Source organism: Schistocerca gregaria, chromosome 5, assembly GCF_023897955.1.
Source record: "Schistocerca gregaria isolate iqSchGreg1 chromosome 5, iqSchGreg1.2, whole genome shotgun sequence".
Taxonomy (NCBI): Eukaryota; Metazoa; Arthropoda; class Insecta; order Orthoptera; family Acrididae; genus Schistocerca; species Schistocerca gregaria.
The window spans coordinates 451,100,870-451,127,341 of NC_064924.1; the positions used below are offsets into that span (position 1 = coordinate 451,100,870).

The 26,472-nt window shown below is 42.1% G+C and overlaps 1 protein-coding gene across 2 annotated transcripts in view; it reads left to right on the forward strand.

Annotated features, from left to right (window-relative positions):
* LOC126272107 (pro-resilin-like) overlaps positions 1–26,472 on the forward strand; it is a 157,601-nt gene that overhangs the window by 8,471 nt on the left and 122,658 nt on the right. The window contains exon 3 of one of the 2 annotated variants that reach the window (XM_049974700.1): positions 1,372–1,821. The exons of the other annotated variant lie outside the window; for it this stretch is intronic. Within the exon in view, the coding sequence (XP_049830657.1) occupies positions 1,372–1,653 (282 nt within the window). The 3' untranslated portion in view covers positions 1,654–1,821. Of the gene's footprint in view, positions 1–1,371; positions 1,822–26,472 lie in introns of those variants that run through there. 2 annotated transcript variants of the gene reach the window in all.

The following is a 26,472-nucleotide window of genomic DNA, read 5'->3' on the forward strand; positions in this document are numbered from 1 at the left end:
TGTAGCTTGTTCAAAGTGTTTGCAAAACCATCGAAGTGTCTGTAACACAGCCAGGGTGTTATTCATTTATCCTCATAAACGTTAGGCGAAAGTAAAGTAAATTAATGATTCCTTTCTGTTTCGAGCTGTTACGAAGTCTGGAGATCTAAGTGAATATAGAATAAGAGAAAAGTCATTTTTATATTTGATATGTAAATAACAAGGTACAGTTCGGTAATTTTCTTCGTTTAGTAGGGTTTGCTTACTGGAGAGATTCGCAGTTGCCGTGTTTCTCTGCTCATATTTGCGATTGTTATTCAATCTATATTATCAGTTTGCAATTTTTGGTTGGTTTATCGTTTCAGAGAGAGCTGACATTAATTTCTAAAGCTCATATTTGCTAACAAAGCAGTTCTTAATGCTTAATCCGCGTGAGTCGTATAGTTTCGTATAAGATATCAAAATTGGTGTTTTATATGTTCTTTTATTTTTTGTCGTGGGGAAATCGCTCCATATTGTGAAATAAATGCATGTTAGACTGCGTTAGGTTTTCAAGAGAAGCCAGTTCCTTTCTAGACTCAGATGTAGTAGCCCACACCATATCTCTTGCGATTTTAGATGATATATTTTTGTCTTTATCGAACATGTTACAACAAGGCACGTGTAAAACTGTGCTGCTATTTTTAACTACATTCTGATTTCTGTTGTGAGATTATTGACAGAAGCAGAGGAAACTTTTATAATTCTTTGAGATAATTCGAAATTAATTTGGTTAAGGTGAATTCCCTGCCATCGGCTGTATTAGTATAGGTGTGCCATACCACAGGTGTTCAACTCATAGGCCACGTGTGGCCCCAAGTAAGTAACAATCCGGCCCTTCAGTCAGCGTCTATCACAAAATCGGAAAAAATTCTGTGTATGTAAAGTTATGACCGTCCCTTTCTCTTCTCTCTTTTTTGTTCAGTGTGTTAGTGTTAAGTATTATATGAGTGGCCAAAAATACTCGCATTCTTCCAATGTGGCCCACCTAAGGTACAAAGTAGGTCCCCCCCCTTTACTAAGCAATAGTGACGTATGGAAATTTATACCAGACCCAGAGTCGAACCTGTATTTCCCACTTAACGGTGAGCAGTCTCCTTCATCACTACAATCACTCCAGTTATTTGGGCATGCTCCCTGGATCGACCCAAAATTTCACTGTCACACAGTCTACATCGTTATATCATAGTTCAGTATTAGATAAATGAAACATACCTCCATTTTAGGATTGTGACAGATGATTATCAAAGACCCTATAACCTGTGGATAGTTCAGTATTTTGTCAACGAAAAAAGTAGTTATAGTTTATGAACCTGGTTGTGCTATACATGACTCTATTTGTTGATGCCAAAGGAGCCGGCCAACTACGAGTTCAGCTACTCGGTGGAGGACGCCAACACGCTGAGTGACTTTGGACAGGAGGAGTCCAGGCAGGGGGAGAGCGCCCAGGGCCAGTACCGCGTGCTGCTGCCCGACGGCCGCAAGCAGATCGTCTCCTACCAGGCGGACGAGGGCGGCTACAGGCCCACCGTGGAGTACCAGGACACCGGACTCACCGCCTACTCCGCTGGCGGATACGGCTACGGCAGGGGGCGCGCTGGAGCTGGAAATGGCGGATACCACTACAGACGATGATGCTCATTTGTTTAGGCTCTATGACGACGAAATTCTCATAGAGATACAGTATTTATTTTAGATTTCTTGTTATCTAATTGCCAATGATTTTCTGTGGTTATCACATACTTCCCAACTGCTCAAACATCTACATGCGAATGATTTTTGTACCTTGATAATGCTAAATAAAATGAATTTTAGTAATAATAATAAAACTATTTTTCTTACTTTCATATTCCATTAATGTGCGTACAAGTCATGACTGATTGCTTTCTTTGCATGAAAGGGGTAAAAATAGAACACAAATCTGGAACAGTTTTAAAGAAATAATCTACTTTTCTCTTGTTCTTATTGACTCCCAATTCTTGACTTTAATGTCTTTTTATTTTATATATATAGAATCCATATGCTATCCTAACCCTTTATTCCCCCATTCCTCTTATGAAAAAAAACCTATTGCTGACACGCAGTATCTATATGTGCCAATAATGTACAACCTTGTATTGTTACATCATTATTTAATTTGATTTTGCTGTCGTTGAGTGTGAATGCTGGGTGTATGAAGAAACGTTTTTCCTTTCATTGGCATCCATTATTTTAATTTCTGACTTGATGTAGTGTTATCTGCTCTGTTCCTGGTTATTAGAATTTCTTGTGGTTAAGGCAGTATGTACTCAACAATTACTTCTTAGACACTTTTCCAAGTGACAAGCGTTTTGATACCACCATGGGATCCCTCTTCTCTGTCAGTTTCCCAGTCACTCCTCACCTATTGCATTTGCATCTGTAACAGCCCGTGCACCCCATGGTACATATGTTACGTAGACTATTAAGTGAATAGCAAGTACTGTAATCTCTTTTAGTATTGCCCCATCTGATGCCTATATTACAATTTTTAAGATGACTTAGTAAATTTTGCATTAGTATTCCTCTTCAGTAGATAGTCGTCTTCATTCGAATTCCTTTATCATCTATCCTCTCTAAACAGTTTCCCTCTATAATGATCAAAGTCATAGCTTCAGAAAGTTCTTTTCTCCTACTCATCATTGCAAGCCCTTCGTATCCAAACAGACGAAAAATAATCGCAACACCAAAAAATGTTAATGTAGAGTAATGAAATTACGCAAATACATTTACATTGGTAACACTAATTAACGTTGCGAGATCACAGGCTGACGTAAACTCGAGATAAGCCACTGCAAGTATGCAACGCTGGTACAACAAGAATGGTACCACCAGAATGTTCAATACAAATATGCAAACTAGTATGCATTGTGTTGAACAGGTCGGACGGTCGGGGTGGCCGTGCGATTCTAGGCGCTACAGTCTGGAATCGCGTGACCCCTACGGTCGCAGGTTCGAATTCTGCCTCGGACATGGATGTGTGTGATTTCCTTAGGTGAGTTAGGTTTAAGTAGTTCTAAGTTCTAGGAGACTGATGACCTTAGAAGTTAAGTCCCATAGTGCTCAGAGCCTGTTTGTTGTACAGGTGTCCGATGTCAATTTGTGGGATTGAGTTCCATGCCCGTTGGACCTGGTCCGTTAATACGGGGATGGTTAACGCTTTTTGTGTATGACTCTGGCATTGTCGTCCAATGATGTCCCATTTGTGCTCGATTAGAGATAAACCTGGTGGTCGAGCAGGCAAGGGCAACATGTGTAGATCATAATGTGTTGAAACAGCGATTTGTGGTCGAGCGTTATCCTGTTGGCAAACGCCCCCTGGAATGCTGTTCATGAATGGCAGCACAGCAGGTCGAATCACTACTAACGTATAAACTTGTAAACAAGGTGCGTGGGATAACCACGAAAGTGCTCCCAGCGGCATACGAAATTGCACCCCAGGCCATAGCTCCAGGTGAAGATCCAGTGTGCATAGCACAAACACAGGTTACTTGCAGCCCTCCTTCTAACCAAAGTACGGCCATCACTGTCACTGAGGTAGAACCAACTTCACCAGAAAACACAACAGACCTCCACCCTGTCGTTTGACACCATTGAAGTCGCAAATGGTGGTGGATTGGGGTCAGTGGAATGCACGCTACGTGGCCTCTGGCTTGAGCTGTCCTTGAAGTACCTGACTTTTAACAGTTCGTTGGGTCACTGTGATGCCAACTGCTGCTCATTTTGATGGTGCAGATGCAGTACGATGTTCAAGAGCCATACGCTGAACACGATGATCTCTCTCGATAGTTCCACGATGCCATCCAGAACCTGGTCTTCTTGTGAACGGGGAAAGATTGGGACTGATTTTCTGTTATTGAAATGTAAGAAATATAAATATTATAAAAGAAAGAAAATGTTCTGTACGAAAATAAAGAATAAAATTTCGTACAGTGATCAATATAGTAGTAGCTTTATAGAAGTACTGGAAAAGAAAAAAACGCGGTTTTCAAACAAATTAATGTTAAAATAATGATTTTTTGTTGCAATCAATATTAACATTTGCTTTATTTTTTCTGTTGATAGAATATTTGATAATGTTATTGAGTTGTTCCTAGGACGCATAATTGACATAAAAGGAATGTGCATTTTCCAAGCAAAGAACTTTGCAAAAATTATACCAACGAAGAAACTGAAAAAAATTGTCGAAAATAAAAGCAATGTCAGTATCCAGTTCAGAACTGCTACCACAATAGTGCAGAAATAAACTACGCTAACTACTTTTATTTCACTCAATTGAATATGCTTCATAAAAATAAGTACTGGCTACAAACTACAACACATCAATAATAGGCATATTCATTCATAGAAAAAACATTATTTTACACTGAGGTGTCAAAAGTCATGGGGCACCTCTTCATGTCGTGTCGGACCTCCTTTGCCGGACGTTCTTAAGCAACTCGACGTGGCAAGGACTCAACAAGTCGTTAGAAGTCTGCATAAATATTGAGCCATACCGCCTCTCTACGAGAGTGTTGCAGATGCAGGATTTTGTGAACGAACTAACCTCTCGATTTGTCTCATACGTGTTCGGCGGGATTCAGGTCGGAAGACCTGGATGGCAAAATCATTTTCTCGAACTGTCCAGAATGTTCTTAAAACCAGTTGCGAACGACTATGGCCCTGTGACATGGCGCATTGTCATCCCTAAAAACTCATCGTTGTTTGAGAACATGAAGTCGATTAATGGCAGCAAATGGTCTCCAAGTATCTGAACATAGACATTTCCAGTCAGTGATCGGTATTTTTCGACCAGAGGACCCTGTCACACAGCCCACACCAATACGAAGATTCCACCACCTCGCACATTGCCTTTTGAAACTTGGGTCCATGGCACACGCGAACCCTACCATCAGCTCTTTCCAACTGAAATCTAGACTCATCTGATCAGGCCACAGTTTGCCAGCGCCTAGGGTCCAGACGATATAATCACGAGCCCAGGAGAGACGATGTGCTGTTAGCAAAGGCACTCGTTAGTAGTTTGCCGCCATAGCCCGCTAACACCAGATTTTGCAGCACTGGCCAAACGGGTACGTGCGTCGTAGGTCACACATTGATTAAATGGTTCAAATGGCTCTGAGTACTATGGGACTTAACATCTGTGGTCATCAGTCCTCTAGAACTTAGAACTACCTAAATCTAACTAACCTAAGGACATCACATACATCCATGCCCGAGGCAGGATTCGAACCTGCGACCTCAGCGCTCACGCGGTTCCAAACCGAAGCGCCTAGAACCGCACGGTCACACCAGCTGGCACATTGATTGCTGCGGTTATTTCACACAGTGTTGCCTGTCTGTTAGCGCTGACCATAACCATGGCGGAAACCTTTTCACATGGATCATTAGAGTTCAACTCCCCTTTTATACCTTATTTATGGGGTCCTACTGCCATCAATATATGTGTACCGCTAGCTCAGTAATTTTGAAATGATTTTTTCTTTTTTTGTAATTAAACAAGCAAAACAGTTCAACGTATGTTGAAAATGTATGAATTGCACTTATATGCATTTTTGTGTTCGTGGAATCGTATTCAATCTGCTACGTCGACTGTTTCAGTATTCCGATATATGTTTTCTTTTAGTTGGTCCACCATTTAAGTGTTAACTGCGCACAGTTCTCCTTTTAAATATTCCCATAGTACAAAGTCACAACCAGGCTGGTCCGGCGAACAAGGCGGCGGCAAATATTTGCGTATTGTCCGTTCTTCTGTGAAAGCGGGGCTGGTGATGAAACGTAACTTCCTGCTTTCCATCATACTTTAATTGAGAGTAAGAGTTCTCTAAAAACTGAAGGCAGTCCGGAACCGTGCGACTGCTCCGGTCGCAGGTTCGAATCCTGCCTCGGGCATGGATGTGTGTGATGTCCTTAGGTTAGTTAGGTTTCAGTAGTTCTAAGTTCTAGGGGACTGATGACCACAGCAGTTGAGTCCCATAGTGCTCAGAGCCATTTGAACCATTTCTTTAAAAACTGAAGGTAGACCTCCCTATTTACAGTTGTTTCGAAGAACATCATAGGAACAATCAGACTACGAGGAAGCGCGCACCAAACTTACATTGCTACGATGAAGAGAAATTTGATGCACGATGTCACTGTTTGCGGTGCTCCACTTGCGACTAGCCTCGCTCGTAACATGACAAGGAAGATGAAAGTGATCTTCATCTTTCATAAAATGCGTAGTCAGTTGAAGATGGTGATCCGTAACCTTTATGAGCAACCATCCACAGTTCTTAACCCTCTCTACCTGATCAGCTGGAAGTAGTGCTTCAACACGTGAAACGCGGTGAGGTGTGACAGGTAAGGTGTAAGGACATTATGTACAGAATGAGAAGATGTATCTTTAATACTAGTATGTTTCGAAAGTCAACTGACAGATTTTTTCGGGCTAGAAGTAATTTTTTGCTATATGTTAGCATCAACTTCCGGCCTCCAAACTGAAGGCTTTTCAGACTATGCTTCTTAACATTATTTTCTTCATTAATGCTAGAGTTTGCGAAATATTCATGAAAAATTTCACTTGTCTTTTCAAATGAACGTGTACGGATGTAAACTTCTACTATCTATTCCATTTCATTCTCAGAGTACGGCATATTTTACATGCAAAGTTGTTAAGGCTTTCGTGGCCACTTGTTGACAAACTGCGTATGGGCTTCTGTTTCGGGTTCTTCGGTCTACGTTCATCTAATGATTTTTTTGACGAGTGGCTGGCATTGTCAAAGTTTCACCCTCCATTGCCGGTGGTGAACTGGAGCCGAGATCGCGGCCGCAGACGCGCCAACGTCCGAGGGCTTCTCCGCGGCATTTCCGGTGCGGTTCTGCGCAAACTGTCAAATCACCACCCGAGCCAGAAATGAGGCATGATTAGTACTCTCGTAACGAGAGCAGGACGAATATGTGAGCCGCAACATCTCAAACGAGAAATGGAACACCTGGAAACTGTCCTGAGGAGCAATGGGTACTCCACTAAGTATATTAGAAGTGTAACAGAGCCAAACACTCGGCGAAGTAAGGAACCAGAAAAAGAAATGTCGGGTACGGCCTTTCTGCCATACATTCCCAGAGTGATGGACAGAATCGGCCGTATATTGCGCAAACATGGCGTAAAGACGATTTTCAAACCAACAAGGAAGATCGAAGAGTGTCTTAGATCGGCGAAGGAGAAAAGACACCCACTTGCAATGTCGGGAATATACTATATACCATGCACATGTGGAAAAGTTTATGTCGGAAAGACTGGACGATCCATTAACACCAGGATCAAAGAGCATAAGCGACATTGCAGGCTGGGGCAGGTGGAGAAATCGGCCGTGGCAGAGCACGCACTGAATGAGACCGACCACGTAATAAAATTCTCCGACACGGAAGTTCTGGCTGTAGAGAAGCACTATCACACGCGCTTGTTCAGAGAAGCTGTAGAAATACAAAAACACGCGAACAGTTTGAACAAGAAAGAGCAAAGCCTTAAGGTAAACGGATCCTGGCTTCCCGTACTGCAGCGAACGACCGTCGCAGGTAGCAAGGGACAACCGCACCGGAAATGACCGCGGAGAAGCCCTCGGACGTTGGCGCGCCAGGTACATATAGTGTGCGGCCGCGAGCTCGGCTCCAGTTCACCACCGGCAATGGAGGGTGAAGCTTTGACAATTCCAGCCACTCGTGCTGGCGAAACGTCAGAAAAATCATTAGATGAATGTCGGCCGAAGAACCCGAGACAGAAGCCAATAGGCAGTTGGTCATATTTTAGGTGATTAACTTACAGAACGATGAAATAACACCCACAAAAAGCAATATACAACAACTGAGACTGTGAAAATTGACCACTCCTGTATTGTGACTGGAAACAGATTACTCATGTGATGCTTACGAGACAAGGACGCTTTATTCCTGGGCATACTGCATCAATTTTCTGTGGTATAATCTTACTAACAGTCGTGCTATAGCAAAACTACGGTTTTATAATTTTGTTACAGTACGTAATAGGAGTAGTAAATGGCAGGATTACCGGTAGCATTGGTAGCATTCGTAGGGAAAGAAACATAAATGGCTGTGTTGTACAAGAACTGGGAGTCGACGACTTCTGTTTATATTTGTGTGTTTGTTTTTGTTTGTTTTTCACATAATTGGAAACGCACATCATTCAATGTTACTACATTTGTGTTTTACATCTTGAAAGAAAATAATTTGCTTTCTATGAGCAATAAAAATTATTATATCATGTAACTGATGCTCTCTCATGTAACCAATGCAGTTACTTTTCACGCAAGTACAATTTAAATGCACAAAAGTAAGCAAATCTATATAACTATTGTTGTTAAGTTGTGTTCAGTAGAACGTTCTTACCATGATGAAAGACAAAAGTTTCCTATTATTACTGGCAAATGCAGAAGTTATTTATGAATAATAGAAACATATTTTATATAAGCTCGACGAAGTATTGAAGCGTGTTTCATATAGCTTGTTTTGTGTCTTTTTTATTCTTTTATTTATTTATTTACTTCCTTTTGAGAAGACTGCATTTTCTAGCGCTATGTGATAAATCTGTATTGTTTTGTATTTTCAATACTACATCGATGTGTTTCGTATTACAAATCAACTGTAGACTAAGAAACAAAATTAAATATTTACAATTTCAGAATTCCATAATACCTATTATTTTGAAGTAAAAGACAGGAAGGTAACTATATATTACAAAAATATTCCTTAGCTTGAGGTGCCCTTTGTACACTGGTCAGCCAGAACATTATGACCACCTACCTAATAGTCAGTATGTCCACCTTTAGCACAGATAACGGCGGTGGCGCGTCGTGGCGTGGAAGCAATGAGGCCCTGGTAGGTTGCTGCAGGCAGTTGCCACCACATCTGCACACACAAGTCACTTGATGCGATGAGCTCCGACACCACGATCATTCATATCCCAGATGTGTTCGATCGGGTTCAGATCTGGTTAGTTGGGGGACGAGCAGATCAACTGGAAGTTGCCACTGCTTGCCTCGAATCATTACAGCACGCTTCTGTCCGTGTGACATGGCGGATTACCTTGTTGAAAAACGCCTCCACCGTCCGAAAACATAATCATCATCGTGTATGTAGTCTGCAACCAGTGTAATGGCCGTCATGGTGCCTTGCACGAGTTCCACTGGACCCATGAATGTTCACGTGAACGTTCCCTTTAGCATAATGGATCCGCGGCCTGCTTGTCTCCTTACTGCAGTACAAATGTCAGGGAGCTGTTTCTCTGGAGCGCGACGGATTCGCGCCATCCCATTTGTATGATGAAGAAGATATCGGGATTCACCAGACCATGCAACGCTCTGCCGCTACGCCATCGTCCAGTGCCGAAGGTCACGTCCACATTTCAGTCATAGTTGCTGATGTTGTGGTGTTAACACTGCACATGCATGGGTCATCGGCTGCGGAGACACGTCGTTAGTGGTGTTCAATGCACCGTGTTTTCAGACACATTTGTACTCTGCCCAGCATTAAAGTCTGATATCAGTTCCGCCACAGTTCGCCGCCTTTCCTATTTCAGCTGCCTGTGCAGCCTGCGAAGTCACATCTGTAATGAGAGGTCACTACCCGACCCAACGACGTCTGGACGTGATTTCCTCTTGGTTTGACCACGTATTGAAGACACTCACCACAGCAGTCCTCGAACACCCTACAAGTCGTGCAGTTTCCGAAATGTTGGTGTCGAGCCTCAGGACCCTCCCCCAACCTCAGATACCTCGAGCCACTTCCCCATTCTGCACATTGACAGCACGCTTGCTGGTACTACACGCACCGTGTCTGTGTCTGAGTCTGATTAGCAATCAATCCTCGCCACGTGACGCTACTGTTACCTGGAGAGGTTTGTATCAGTAGAAGGTCTGTGGTGAAAATGTTCTGGCTGATTAGTGTATATCTTCACTCAGTTTCTAGACGGTTGACCGCTTTAGTTTTACAGGGGTATCTAGTAAGACACTTATCGCACATGTGAAGGAGACAATCGATATTAGGTAACGCCCAATATTTATGCAACACCTGATTTAGAAGTAACGCCGGTATGACCTTAACTAATCATCATCGCCATGGAAACTACAGTAGCCTACTCTTACTTATAGTCAGCATTCTGTACACCACACCGCACTAATCAATACTCTGGCACAACGTACACAGGGGGACATTTACGGGCCATAGGCTTCCAAAGGAAGCAGGCACACCATACTGCCTCGAAGGTTCCGTCCTGGAGAATGTTGTCGCTGGAGCACCGTACTGCTTCTAAAGACCTAATTCAGCCGAGCCTGGCCTGCGGCCTAGAGCGGACGGGACTTTGTAAAAAAGAAAGTCACTCTTTCGACGTCTTTTCTGGAGAATGGGAAGCCTAAACTAGAGGAGACGCGATCTGTCGTCCTCCAGAGGAGTCCAGCACCGAACATCTCGGGGTGGGGGCTCCATACTGCGGGCCGAGGTCGAATGATGGGGACGGAGATCCACATCTCGAGGTTGGTGGCTGGTACTATCGAGCGGGTGGTGGAGCAGCGACGGCGCTCTCCACCAGAAAAGACAGTGCAATGAACGTCTGTTGCAAGAAACGCTTGTTCAGTGAATTAATATTCATTATAAATTTACACATACACAACTGGAAATGGAAAAAAGAACACATTGACACCGGTGTGTCAGACCCACCATACTTGCTCCGGACACTGCGAGAGGGCTGTACAAGCAATGATCACACGCACGGCACAGCGACACACCAGGAACCGCGGTGTTGGCCGTCGAATGGCGCTAGCTGCGCAGCATTTGTGCACCGCCGCCGTCAGTGTCAGCCAGTTTGCCGTGGCATACGGAGCTCCATCGCAGTCTTTAAAACTGGTAGCATGCCGCGACAGCGTGGACGTGAACCGTATGTGCAGTTGACGGACTTTGAGCGAGGGCGTATAGTGGGCATGTGGGAGGCCGGGTGGACGTACCGCCGAATTGCTCAACACGTGGGGCGTGAGGTCTCCACAGTACATCGATGTTGTCGCCAGTGGTCGGCGGAAGGTGCACGTGCCCGTCGACCTGGGACCGGACCGCAGCGACGCACGGATGCACGCCAAGACCGTAGGATCCTACGCAGTGCCGTAGGGGACCACACCACCACTTCCCAGCAAATTAGGGACACTGTTGCTCCTGGGGTATCGGCGAGGACCATTCGCAACCGTCTCCATGAAGCTGGGCTACGGTCCCGCACACCGTTAGGCCGTCTTCCGCTCACGCCCCAACATCGTGCAGCCCGCCTCCAGTGGTGTCGCGACAGGCGTGAATGGAGGGAGGAATGGAGACGTGTCGTCTTCAGCGATGAGAGTCGCCTCTGCCTTGGTGCCAGTGATGGTCGTATGCGTGTTTGGCGCCGTGCAGGTGAGCGCCACAATCAGGACTGCATATGACCGAGACACACAGGGCCAACACCCGGCATCATGGTGTGGGGAGCGATCTCCTACACTGGCCGTACACCTCTGGTGATCGTCGAGGGGACACTGAATAGTGCACGGTACATCCAAACCGTCATCGAACCCATCGTTCTACCATTCCTAGACCGGCAAGGGAACTTGCTGTTCCAACAGGACAATGCACGTCCGCATGTATCCCGTGCCACCCAACGTGCTCTAGAAGGTGTAAGTCAACTACCCTGGCCAGCAAGATCTCCGGATCTGTCCCCCATTGAGCATGTTTATGGCTGGATGAAGCGTCGTCTCAAGCGGTCTGCACGTCCAGCACGAACGCTGGTCCAACTGAGGCGCCAGGTGGAAATGGCATGGCAAGCCGTTCCACAGGACTCCATCCAGCACATCTACGATCGTCTCCATGGGAGAACAGCAGCCTGCATTGCTGCGAAAGGTGGATATACACTGTACTAGTGCCGACATTGTGCATGCTCTGTTGCCTGTGTCTATGTGCCTGTGGTTCTGTCAGTGTGCTCATGTGATGTATCTGACCCCAGGAATTGTGTCAATAAAGTTTTCCCTTCCTGGGACAATGAATTCACGGTGTTCTTATTTCAATTTCCAGAAGTGTACATTATAACGGATTTTTGATAGTCCCTTCCCTAGTAGCAAGGATGGCACTGCTAGATCTTAAGAAACAATCCTGTGACTATAACACTTCATATGCAGAGCACCCACAATCGAAATGTTCCATGTTGAAGAAGGAGTACCGTCGTGAATGTTTAAAATCTTTATTCAAAGACACGAGTGGTTTCGAAATTCATATTTTCATCATCAGGTGTTTACCTGCATACAAATATATAATACAACTAATTAGATACTTGGCAATGAGACGTAATGGAAAACAAAAGCGATTAGATTTGTGTCCACTTACAGTCAACTGAGAAAACGATTTGTTTAAAAGCCTCAGAAATCAACTCCCAGCATTCCCTTCAAGGTATTTAAAATTTATAATTCGCAAATGTGCGAATGCCCATAAACAAAAAATACGGAGCTACGGCCATACAGAAGCCTATAAATGAACGCGCTATCAGAATCAGGGGTACGAAATCAATAATTTATAAAGTTATTTTGCAAGAGAACCGTGTTTGAAACTCTTGGAATAATGTCCATGGAAACAGCCTTGGAAGGCAGCGTTGCTGTTGCCAGTATTAGTTACCGTGAGCCGCGGTGTGGTTTTCGCTGACCACTTTTTATTTATGGGCGCTCGCATATTTGCGAGTTAGAAGTTTTAAACACCTTGACGAGAATATTGGGGGATATGCTTTTTCCGGTTTTTAAAGATAATGCTTTTATGGACTGACTGTAGGTAGAGACAAATTTAACCACTTTTATTTTCCGTTGCCTGCCATGAACAAGATTCTTATAAGCTGTTATATACGAGGGTCAGTCAAAAAGTAATGCCTCCTATTTTTTTTCTACGTTTAATTGTCAGGAAATTTAAATGCAATTACATAGGTTGAAAACCACAACATTGAGGATCATTTTGTCATTTTTCAATGTAATCTCCGCCCATCTCTACAGTTTTGGTCCATCTTTGAACAAGGGCATGTATCCCAGCACGGTAAAAATCACAGCTCTGCTTCCTAAGCCATGGACGCACGGATGTTTTGACGGCCTCCTCATCTTCAAAATGAATCCCACGATGAGCTTCTTTTAGTGGGCCGAACAGATGGAAGTCTGATGGTGCCAGGTCAGGGCTGTATGGGGGATGAGGCAAAACTTCCCATCCAATTTTGACAATCTCGTCAGAGGTGTGACGACTGGTGTGTGGTCTTGCATTGTCATGCAAAAGAAGAACATCTGCCATTGATTTTGTTGGGCGAACTCGCTGAAGACGTGCTTTAAGTTTTTTGAGGGTTGTGACGTATTGAACAGAATTTATTGTGCATCCCTGCTCCAAAAAATCAACCAGAATCACACCCTCTGTATCCCAGAAAACTGTTGCCATAACTTTCCCTGCCGATCGCACAGTTTTGAATTTTTTCTTCCTTGGTGAGCTTGTGTGACGCCACTCCATTGACTGCCTCTTTGATTCGGGTTCAAAAAAATGCACCCATGTTTCGTCCCCGGTCACAATTTTTTTCAGAAACTCATCTCCCTCCAAACGGAAGCGCTGCAAGTGTTGGGAGGCTATTGTTTTCCTTGCCTCTTTATTCTGATCGGTTAACATTCTTGGAGCCCACCGTGCACAAACTTTTGAGTACCCCAATTGTTTAATAATCGTGATCACACTGCCTTTACTAAGAGAAATAATGCGACACACTTCATCTGCAGTCACCCGACGGTCACCACGAATGATGTCATCAACTTGCTGAATGTTGTGTGGAGTCACTGCACTCACCGGCCTGCCGCTCCGCTTTTCGTCAGTCAACAGTGTTTGCCCTTCAGCTTCCTTACAACGACGAACCCATCGTCTAACAGTGCTGACATCCACTGTCACAACACCATACACCTTCTTCAGTCTTTCATGAATGAGTATGGGCGTTTCACCTTCTGCATTCAAGAATTCAATCACACAACGCTGTCTCAAACGAACATCGATGTCGGCCATCTTACAAACTTCTGCTGTGCTGCCACCTGTTGACACAGAAAGTTACTACTGCAGTGGATTGCAGAAGAAGGTTTGAGGAATGGCGCCAAATTCAAATTTTTCACTTAACTTAATTTTTTTAAGTAGAAAAAAAATGGGAGGCATTACTTCTTGACCGACCCTCGTATATTAGTATACAGGTAGACACCTGGTGATACAAATATTGTTTTCGAAACCCGTCGTGTCCTTGAATAAACATTTTAAACAGTCGCGGCGCTTCTTCTTACTCAACAATCCTGTGACTATTTCATGCGTATTACACGATCGTATGCGACCCTTACCGACTTGTATTAACAGGAGTAGATCGTGAAAGTTCAAAGAAGAAGTCAGTGCTTCACCACAGGTACTTTCAGTCAGCGGAAGTAGGTTACAAAAAGGCTCAAAAATGTATTAACTAAACGTGCTTTGTGGGTCCGCTTAGAAAAAATCTTTTTGTTTTGTTATCCCCAAACAAACTTTAATGACAGTTCACCATAATCTTTGGATTCTTTATAAACATCCACAAACAGCTCTCTCACATTATTAGCTAGTCTACTGAATTCTGAAATTTAAAGGTGCTCTGCTAACAGAGAAGGAATTTGGGGCATTGCGGAGTAACGTACAGTCAAAAAAGAAATCACTAATAGTTCAATCAATCAAGAGAAATTTCCTGTAGTCGTAAATTTTTGTATGGTGGTCGGAGGGAGTGTCATGGATAACATACTGAAACTTACCACTGGTGGAGTGTGAGCGAGCGTAAAAGTGTGTGTGTGTTACTCTAGAATAAGTTGAAAATTTTTTCCTAATGCTAAATTTAACTACGTCACATTTCCTACAAAAATGACCTATGCATTTTTTTCTCTGTGGCTAAAGATTCCCACGTTACATGGGACACAAAAATCACTGATTATTAAAAATAGATTTTTAATGGTGTAAAATTACTGTTTACTGTTAAATGAGGAGGGTTAAGAACAAATGTTAAAAGTGTGTACCACATCCGTTTGCAGTGGAGCAGTATTAAGTGATAAATTGTATTCTGGGGTTGTAAAAGAGTAGAGGGGCGGGGTTAGAATGTAATAGCACGAGGAAATGGAGGTCTCCTCAAACTGGAGAGCGAGAAGGTGATCCGCATTCTGTGTATCCTATTACATCATTAGAATTCACGACAGGCTGCTTCCCAAAGTTACACCGACCCTCCGCAGCGCGCCTTATACATCACTAGCGACGCAGTGACCAGACGGGCCTGAGGGTTTTAACTTTCCACAACGTAGAATTCAGATACGAGTTACTGATGATACCTACACAACGTACATATGTCTACAGAAATTGTGCATAATGTTGTACACCGCGAAACGGGAAACTGGTTCATAGCCATACCAAATGGAAGTTGTAGCATTCTTTCGGGAAATGAAACTGCGAACGATGATGGCTTTTTATTTCGAAAACCGACGTGTACCTCCCCAGGTTATTCTGTCTAGTTCTCTTGTGTAAGCAGACAAAATGACTTCGTGCTTATAAAGAGTACTTATTTGTGGATTAAGTGAGCTGTAATGTACAATATTTTCCTATATATATTGGCTGAGAATTGTATGAATTGCAACTGTAACGTGGTCAGTGACCTCACTCGCATGAGAGACATGGACAGGAAAGGCTAGAGAGGTATAGTCCCTCTGCAAATTGCAAAGCGAGCGACGCTCGAAGTTGATTTTCTCGAAAGAATGCTGTAGGTACAGTACAGGATGAGCAAGAATCAATTTCCGCTCTGGTAGAGGAAAACAGTAAGCAAAAATTTATATAGCTTCTGTTCACATGCGTATCTTGTGTTAGGGTATTAGTAGCTCATACCTGTATTCCATGTACAGTTAATGCTTTTTGTGCAAATAACTACCCCATCCCACGTCACTCCCTCTGGGGCATGTCTCGACACTGCGCCCCCAGTGACTCATAAGGCACACTATAGTGCATCGCTGTTTGTGAAGCACCTTATAGTTGCTTCTTGTGACGTAGTTGGGTAGATAAAGTGGGGAAGCAACTGCCTATTGTTCAATTTGCATGGCCACAACCTGGCGGTGTATATTCCCTTGTGCCTCTACTCACCACTCCCGTTCCCTCCATCCTTTTACAACACCAGAGCACAGTTTATCCCTTAACATAGTTCTACGGCACCTAGATGTGGCACAGACGTTTCATATTTGTTCGTAACCCACTTCATTCAACGGTAAACTGTTCAATGATACCCAATTGTTTCATCTCCTGCAATGGGGAACTACGAGTCATAAAGAAACATGTGATCGGAGATTTTTGTTGGAAATTTAATGTGATTTAATTTTGTACTGGGAAAGACGTTCGGCAGAAGCTGCGGTTTCGAGCTATTCAGAAAACATAAAGAAGTGATCTTTAAACTCACGCCGCCCCTCCGCCAAAGCTCATACCCCACCAGCAGCAATTTTTAGCATACTGTTCATGACACTCACTTTTACAACTGAACAAAAGTTTGCCACTAGATCAAATTTTGCTGTTGGTCGTCATTTTTGGGCTTCCTTGACAGGGCTACAGAGACTCAATAGAAGTTCGAGAGGGGCAAAGATGCCATTGGAAATCAGGCGTATAAAGAGTCATCATATCATTTGCCTTAACTGATGTAAGAAAGCCATAAAAGCATAAGTCTCGTCTGCCGAACGGGGAAATGAACCCTCTTTCTCCTGAAGGCTCTTTTAACGCTGGGCTGTGCTTATTACTGTCTTACGTATGACTCAATGAACGAGTGGCATTATCAAAAATAATATTGTGTTTTCTGGTACTCAGAGAGGAAACTTACGTTTTAATGACAGCATGGCAAACCAAGTAATTGAGAATTACGAGATCAAAAATCAAATTACTTTTCCTTGGCAACGTGATAGTGCTCTAGATCTTGCCTCAGCGGAAAGTTTTTATCTGAACACTTTTTCAGCTCAATAATGAGGGAAAAATGTAACTTGTGGTGAATATTTTTTCTTTGAAAAGGGAAGCAGCATATATTGGGTTTCTATATTAGGGATTTTCGAACAAAAGTCTTACTTAATGATCTAGCTAGGCACGACTTACGACCAACTTCACAGCTTCCATCAGCCAGTACCTCTCTCGTACCACTTTAACTGGAATGGGTACACATTCCCACGAAATATACGAAACACTGAATGAGAGATTTATACATCTGTACTTACTCCCCTAAAGAGTAATAGATTCGTGCTTCTATTGCATAAACTATTAACCTGGCTACGGCATAGACAGTGTGAATTGTCTTCGTTGTGGACCAAACTGTACAAAACGATATTATGGTATTCTATAGTTCAGAGAGCAGAATACACAGTAGATTTTCTAGTACGTGCCAAATTTTGAGACTGCCAAGTAGAAATTGGTGGCAGGTAGGTTTTTGTGAACAGATTTTCTCTACACTTTCAAAGATATCTGTATATTTAACACCTACGAACTATGCGGATGTGGCTAGCGAGGGAATCAGTAGTACAGAACAAACAAATTTCCAACACATTTCGGAAAGACCTTCGGGAATGTACCAAAAATAACCAAGATATGTTCATATCCAGTATCTCCATTGGCTCAACGAATATTTTACCGACAGAAACAAACTTTGGATGCATGAGGAACAGTGTGCTCCAGAACTATTTTAATGAGTTCGAAGATAGGAGAAAGGGAACTATCGGTTGTAAAGTTTTAATCTGTTTAATGCAGATCGATTTCAGCTACTGTGTAGCTCTCTTCAGTGCAATTGTATCCAAGTCATTCTATTTACAATGAGTTATCATGAATTGGATATAACTGCACTGAAGATTCTTACACGGAAACTGAAATCTAACTGCATTAACATATTAAAAATTTACCGCTAAAGCTCCCCTTCGTGCTATCTTAGATGGATAATTTTCAACAAAAACTACAGAAATTAACGTGGCATCAGGTGTGTCCTAACGAAGCGTAAGTCACATTGTATAAATATACAGAGATAATATTTAGAAGCTATAAGTGATTGAACGAACACACGAAGTCAGTGTAAGAGAAGGCGAATGGAAGGCTTAGATTTGTTTAAAAGATTTCTCGGAAAGTGCTGTGCATCTGTGAAGGAAGAGTCATACAAGACGCTGTAATCGTCATGAACTGCAATCCGAAGATTGGTTTGATGCAGCTCTCCACACAAATCATTTCTGTACAAGCCCCTCCATTTCCCAAGAGTACAAGACGCTAGCGCGGCTGATTTTAGAATGATGGGACAGCGTTACGAACTGTTGTCAGTGGCGAATGGCTGCAGAAACTGTCAGATTGAGATACACATTCTAAAATCTAACGAGATGGTGTATCCCACATAAAACTGTAACAGAGATATTTGGTAAACTTACATGGGAAACTTTATAATAGTGACGACGTTGTTCTAGTGAAACCGTGATATTAATGCAGACAAGCGTTAACCGAGAAAGACTATGCGACAATTCTGTTAGCACCATCGAATTTCTTGTGTATGTATGGGAAATGGGGGCGCAAGCAGTCAGGTCTGAAGAAGAGAGATTAGGACGTATACAGTGGCTTATAGACTTCCATCTTTTCATCTTTCAATAAGCGATATCGAATATGCCAGATATTTTTTTTAATATTGTCACAAAGTACGTTACTCCATACACTGCACAGTCAGTTGTGAAGTATACGAGTAAATAAATGTAAAAGTGAAATTAAAGTATCAGATAGTAAGAGCCCGATCTGAAGAAGTTAACAAAAAGTTATAGTTCTGTAATAACTTTATACGACCCTCGAGTAAAGATGAAACGAACAAAAGACAAGCAACATCTGCTAAAGGAGCTTCAAGGTTTTAATGCTGCGTAGGGAGTGACAGCAAGCGTCTGTAACTATTCAGAGAGAGCTATTATGGCACTCTGTGCTGGGTCGTAATGCCTTTGATCATTGCTGCTCGAAGAATACTACTCAATACGGCTGTTTTGTGTATAAGGAGAAACGTAAACGATAACTACTAGAAAGCCAATGATAGAATTTAAGTGCCGTAGTGAGCCTAACTGCTGAACTCTGCATCATCGTTCCAATACAATACTGCGAGAGGCACCTACGTCAACCGGCCTTACTTTCATGTAATCCGTGGACAGAATGGCTCAAAAAGGCAGGTAAGTACGTCCCTGGGCGAATTCGCAAGATTCACCTCTGCTGCTCCAGTTAGCGCCCTGATGGACGGGCAGTCACTTACATCGCCACGACGGCAAACCATGTGGCCTCGCACAAGACTGTACATTGTCACAAGAATTCCGTGGCCACCTCGTCCCCTTTAAGGGAGTCATTGTTTTTCAAAAGTATTAAGAGTGCAGCACAGTACAGGCATAGTTTCATTCGACTAAGGGAATTATTTTTTTTTAGGTAGAGATAGTGAACTGCAAGTTTCCTTGGTCACGTAGTACCCAATTCTACTAAAGTGCCACGAATGTATGGCACAAATTCTTCACCTACCCTTCTCTAAGAATCGTTACTCCAAAAATAATTGTTTTGTTATTCTGCAGATTATTTTCTGCATATGTTACCTCATCTGTAAGTAGGCGCTTATCTTTCCCAAATCTCAGATTCTGCACAAAATTTCCTTTCGACATATTTTCTGGCATTACAAATTTATGCATTCCTGCTGTGGCTCAGGTGCAATGACACGGTTGTGGATATGCTTCAGTTGCATTGACACTGTTGAAAAGGAGGTTAGTATTTAACGTCCCGTCGACGACAAGGTCATTAGAGACGGAGCACAAGGTCAGATTAGGGAAGGATTGGGGTGGAAATCGGTCGTGCCCTTTAAAAGAAACCATCGCGGCATTTGCCTGATGCGGCTTAGGGAAATCACGGAAAACCCACAGAAAATCGGGGTGGCCTGACGAGGGTCCAGTGTGCTAATCACTGAGCTACTTCGCTCGGTGATACATTTGAACCGTTGTTATGAAATTATTTGCTGCCGCTATAGTGTAGACTGTTTCAAATTTTTCACGACTAGCTAGCTTTATTGTCAACAACTTTTCATTAAAAGTTATTCTCATTTACAGCTGAAGCTTCCAGTTATTCCACTCTTTTGTACACATACAGAATGAGACGTCACTGTTTGGTAACTGCATTTTTTTGTGCTTTTTGAAGAACATTCCATAGTATTTTCTTAATGCGATACACAATAGGAAGGAACGCACCACAGCTACTAAAACTTCATTTTAGCCTTGCATTGTTTTCCTTATCGTTTACCAATCTTCTTATGACTTAAGAAAACAAGTTCACAGCATATACATTCTCAGAAAACCTTCGATATCGACGCTTCAGTCACAGTTGTTAGTCGCCAATTCTCGTTAAGGGTGTTATGAACCAAGCCAAACAGTTTCTCAAATACATGTTACTTCATTTCTTTTTACTTGCGGAATTTTAAGCACTATACGTCTGTCATCTGAAAAAAATATGTGTACTTCGGAAACCCACTCCACAACATATAATGTGATGAACCTTTCGAAGATTATCGTCTTCAGATAACTAGCCACTGCTTCCACAGCTATCTCGTTCGGTTAAAAGCCGTACGTTTCAGAGCAGAAGTAAATTTCTCACGCTCACTGTACTGAAATAAGTACTCCAAAAACATTCTTCTGCTAACTTAAAGAATATCTGTCAATTAATTCTGTGGGGTTTTCGATGAATAACTACCACATTCTCTAGCATTTTATTGTGTTATTTCAAAAAATTGCAAAATGGCTATTTCATTGGTTTGTACTGCTGAGGCAGTAATTACTGCACATTATCGCACGCTCTTGTAATTATATTCTGTAAATGTCTTTAGAAAAATATTCGATGACTTTGTAAAAAGAATCAAGATCGCGTTTAAGATTATCCGTCACGCAGGTGACACTGTGATTCTCCCTGATAGCGTAGAAGGCGATCACGTCATTCTAAAGAAAATTAAGATCACGATTTAATATCAATTTAAAAATAGAAAATGTAATTTGCAACATGGTTTTCAAATTGGATTAAAATACTTGAGAAAATCAGTAAAACCGAGTACATAGGCTGCTGGATAACAGAAAAATTTGTTTATGATGAAGAGTTTATTATAATTACTACTGTGCAAGCTACATTTCAGTAATTGAAACGTCATACAATTTGGCACACTGTTAAGTTTTGCTGTGTGGAGTAGAATATTGAGCTACAAAAACGTCATCCACTAACAAGATGATGGGTTTCGGATGATGATGCGTTGTCACCTGCTTAAGATCCCGTGGGTACATCAAGTGACTTACCGAGCCGGTAATAATATCTCTTGCAGTCGTAACCACCATCAAATGCAGAAAATACTGCTGCATGCAGTTCATCGTCAAAGGCAGGTACACGAAAACGTTGTCCTTCTCAGAGAAGAGCTATGTAGTCGCATAATTTATTAGAGAGGCCTGATATCCCTGTATTAGCACCCTGATTAGAACAGCTGAGAAGAATCCACTTTGATCCTCTTTCATCCCCTTTGATCACTGCCAGTCTTCTTTAAGAAGTCACTCTTATAAGAAGAAGTCGAAGAAGCAGCGCGAACAACGAAAATATTATGAGCACTCATTCGATGACGAGTCTGTTCACTCACTGTGCTCCAAATAGCTGTAATTCTTTCAAATGAAGTGGAATCGGATGTGAAAAGAGGAGTCGCGCTGGTAACTTTAAGTGAGGTTAGAACTGAAATATCATGACATCTCAGATACGTTCAGTACACTTCATACTACACGAATGTACGAATTACAACGTGGACGAGATAACATTTGTTTCAAATGTAAAAAAAAAAAGTGTAAGAAGTTCCATTATAAGGCCCTGTAGGATAAGCGATGCTGACTAACCACCGTGACGACCTCTGAGAACAGCATTGCTGGGTGTGAGCTGAAGACCATTTGGCCAGTATCTCCTCCAGTGGTTGTCAGATGTCCGCTTAGGAGCTGTTAATTACCATTACAGGAACTTCTCAGTTAACGTCTCAAGAGTGTGTTTACCCTCCCACCAAGGACAAATCCCCGCAAGTCCGAGAGCTGAACCAGTGTCCTCTACATGGCAGTCTCACACGTTAACCAGTGACCAAAGTACGTAGACCTGCGACATGATCGGCGTAGCTCTCTTCGAAATGAACAGTTTGGAGCTGTTGGCAAAACGTATCCTAAGTATAGGTCAGGAACGGCAAACCAATGGAACATGCGCCAATAGTGGCACGCGAGCAAATAAGTCGGTCATAGCGTTAAATGAGGGATTTACGTAGGCCTACGTAAACGATGAAATTCAATTGTTCGTCTACAGTAGAAGTCACAGTACCAAGGTTCAACGTGAACGGGATACTCGGTCGTGGATATCGTAGAAGATGCAGATGACAGATCTTAGTTCGTGTCCACTCAATGTGAGTACGGTGTACCCAATTGCGATAGTAACAATACACTGCCATCCTCTGTTAGAGTGCGTAGGTTGTCAGCTCTTCCAAAATAGGTAAATTGGGACCTCTAACGACAAGCCCCGTGCTGTCAAATGGTCGCGGGGCAACTGTGTTCACCTGTTTGTTTTTTTATCTCTTGCGCGCTTACAACATTTGCTGCAATTACACATAGTATCACTTTTATACCTATAAGTATTATTAAACATGACTCGTTTGGCAAACAAACAAAAAGAACATGGTAAGTGTAATAGAGAAATTCCAATCTGGCGAACAGAGAAATATGGTATGATTAGTAAAATAAATTAAGTGGTGTGTATTTCATGTTCTGGGACAGTAGCATCCCGAAAATCGTCTGCAGGATTGTCATACTAATGCCACAGGTTTCGCTGATGAAATGTTATTTTCCGGTATGTGCCACATCACTTCTTATTTTTTAAAGTTTTATATGGATACTCTGCAAATCACATTTAAGTGCCTGGTAGATTTTGGACCTAAAGTGAAAATAACTGGCGCATCAAGATACCCTTTTATGCAGAAACACAATAGAAAACAGAACTTTAAAAATGGCAAAATATATAAAATAAAATAAAAAATAACATCAAGTCTTTTCCTTACATTTGTCCTTTTCTTATATTTATCTGTGTTTTGAGTAAAGTATAGATGTAGCTAAACTTGCCCGTTTAGCTGTGTTTGCTCAATAGTGTGTTGTAAATGAAATTGAAGAACAATTAGTTGTGATAATTCTTAATAAATTGTTGTTAAAAATTCGCTTACTGTAAAAGATTTAAGAAAAATTGTTTAGATAATGACTTATAATGCTTCCAATATGGTGGGCAAAAAATTGTTTTATTAGTTTATTCCAAGCACACACTGCACCTAGTAGTCTTTAATTCCTCTGCATAACGCATCAACAAGACTTATACGAGAAGGATGGTTTTACTTCAGGTTTGTTCTGAACCTCCGACGTCCGGCAAACTCGCAGAAGTCGCTAAACTAGTGTTCATCATCCAAAACTTGTTGTACAAGGCACGGACAAATTCATTTACTTAAGAAGGCAAGACGCAAGGGTTGCCTGCTGCGAAACGTATTATGGGGTTAATAGTGAGCTCTGAAAGTTTTGCATCCATCCCGAGCAGTGTAGTCCGGTGTCATATTGTGACTTTTCTCATTTACTTCTATCAGCTAAATTTCGATTACGCGATAAGTCACGCAAATCTGAGGGCTGTAGATTCAACTAAATACTTAGGGATTACAATTACCAATAACCTAAATTGGAGCGATCACATAGATAATGTTGTGGGTAGAGCAAATCAAAGACTGCGATTCATTGGCAGAACACTTAGAATGTGCAACAGGTCTACTAAAGAGACTGCTTACACCACGCTTGTCCGCGCTATTCTGGAGTATTGTTGTGCGGTGTGGGATCCGCATCAGATGGGACTGACGGATAACATCGAAAAAGTACAAAGAAGGGCAGCTCGTTTTGTATTATCACGAAATAGTGGAGATAGTGTCACAGACACGATACGTGAATTGGCGTGGAAATCATTAAAGCAAAGGCGTTTTTTCGTCGCGACGGGATCTTCTCATGAAATTTCAATCACCAATTTTCTCCTCCGATTTCGAAACCATTCTATTGCCACCCACCTACATAGGGAGAAATGATCATCACGATAAAGTAAGAGAAATCAGGACTCGCACAGAAAAATTTAAGTGCTCGTTTTTCCGGCGTGCCGTTCGAGAGTGGAGCGGTAGAGAGACAGCTTGAAGGTGGTTCATAGAATCCTCTGCCAGGCACTTTATTGTGAATAGCAGATTAATCATGTAGATGTAGTTGTAGATGTAGATTATTGTGTCACTGTAATTCGTCGTGCATCATTCTCAGCTGCTGAACCTGCAATCTGCAATGGGGCTCACGTCAGAATCCCTCTCGCAAAAATTATGATAGGCACTGTGTTTTCCTGGTCAGGGAACAAGACGACAGTTTTCGTTGTCAACGGTGAAACAAAATAGATCGTCCTCTACAAATGTCGATAAGGCTCAGAAGTACTATAAGTTTAGTTAGTCAAATTGTGGCAAGTAATGGAAATTAATCTCTTTGGCGATGGCTAAACAATAACTTCCGCTGCTGGAATTAATTTTAAGGGACATTTGTGACTTAAACGTATTAGAAATATGAATGGATTGTCGTGATTTCTACGTACAAAAAATCTCCCGGAGAAAATTATTTGAATGTAAATTTATTACTTAGTCCATCAAATGGTCAAAAAAAGCCTATGAAAATTAAGTACACCACTTCCGCTAGATTACTGCTTTTTAGCACGCTAATGGCTATTTTGTCAGTTAACTACCGTGCAGATAAGTGCTTATGCTGCAAACGAATGAGAACAGAACTTTTACCACGACAAACGGTAGGTCCTTAGGATTATTTATATAAAAGGAGAAGTGTCATGATATTTCCACAATGTCTCACTGGGGGTGGAAACACGAATCTATAAATTCCATAAGAATACGCAGTGCAAGATGTATCTCAAATTGTTGGCTCTGCTAAATTATTGTAGTAAAGTGTAACTGTGCTCGAATTAAGAAAAACGTTAATAAAAGACATATCTCATGATGTATAACACAGCGTGAAAATTAGTACTGAGATCCTTTCACATTTAAAAATAGTTTTAAAAATGGGTAGAATTTCAACATTTTAACAAGAAGGTATTTTAGGGAGGTACGATCTGAAGAAATTTAAACAGGATGCAAAAAATACTCATGACTAAAGGCCTGTAATATCAGGGGCAAAATGCCAGAATTGAGGGAAAAAAGTCTGGAATAATTCTCACAAATTCAGAGTTTAATTTACAGGATTTGTGCGGCAGTGCTCTCTCAATAAAAGACACTGATTTCTGTGACACGAATATTCCGATTTCACCACCCACAGCATCATCATATTCGGTGCTGCGCCTCCTGGAGGACTTGAGCCAGCTGTATGAATGGCGTGCGAGTTTTCGGTGGGCTCTCCACGAGACACGGCCTTGGAGGAGCGGCGGGCCGGTTCTACAAAAGGCGGCCTGCCTTTGAACTCTCGCTGAACAGCATTATGTGCTTACAGCAGCGCAAAGTGCTCTTAGCACAGCGATTCCTCTTTGCACTCTTCTGTGGAGCCATGATGTCCCATTCCCCACCCAGTTACGAAACAGACTCAACGAGCTTCGACCGACTTCTTTCCAAGTACAGACCAGAACAGTCCTTCGTTTACTGAAAGATCGGATAGTGTAGAAGGTCTACACAGGCGAAATAACTGCCAAACTTTTCGCAACAATGATGGTGGAGAGTCCTTGAACCACAGCGCTAGTACACCTCCATTCTTCAATACAATCATAATTCGTGTATACTTGGACAATTCACTCACACACGGGGTGACACTCCTATCGAATTCTTTCATGAAAAGAAACATTCTCTCTTGTTGGCTGTAAATATTTTATTTGTTGTGCTATTGGTTAATTTCAACTAAGGCGCCATTATCAAGCACCGTAAAAGGGTATCAAACACAGAAGAGCAAAAGACATAAGTCGTGTAACAGTACAAAGATCTTAAAAACACAATGAATGACGTCGTCGTAAATTGGGTATAAGGTGCAGTACATTACTTACATATGCATGAACATTACGAACCATGATGCATGATAAATTACGTGCAAATGAATTCGTCGGTCCACAGGTGGTTCCAATCGACATCTGTGTTTTTACGTTATGGCTTTATCTTATTCAGATCCTTTACTACTATAACAGGTACGATGGAGTACAGCTAGCAATATGCATGGACATTTGAGTGTCGATATATTTACGTGTTATCTTTGAGTATATCTTTGACATTAGCCAAAATGCTGACAACGACTTCAGTTTGTGTGTTGA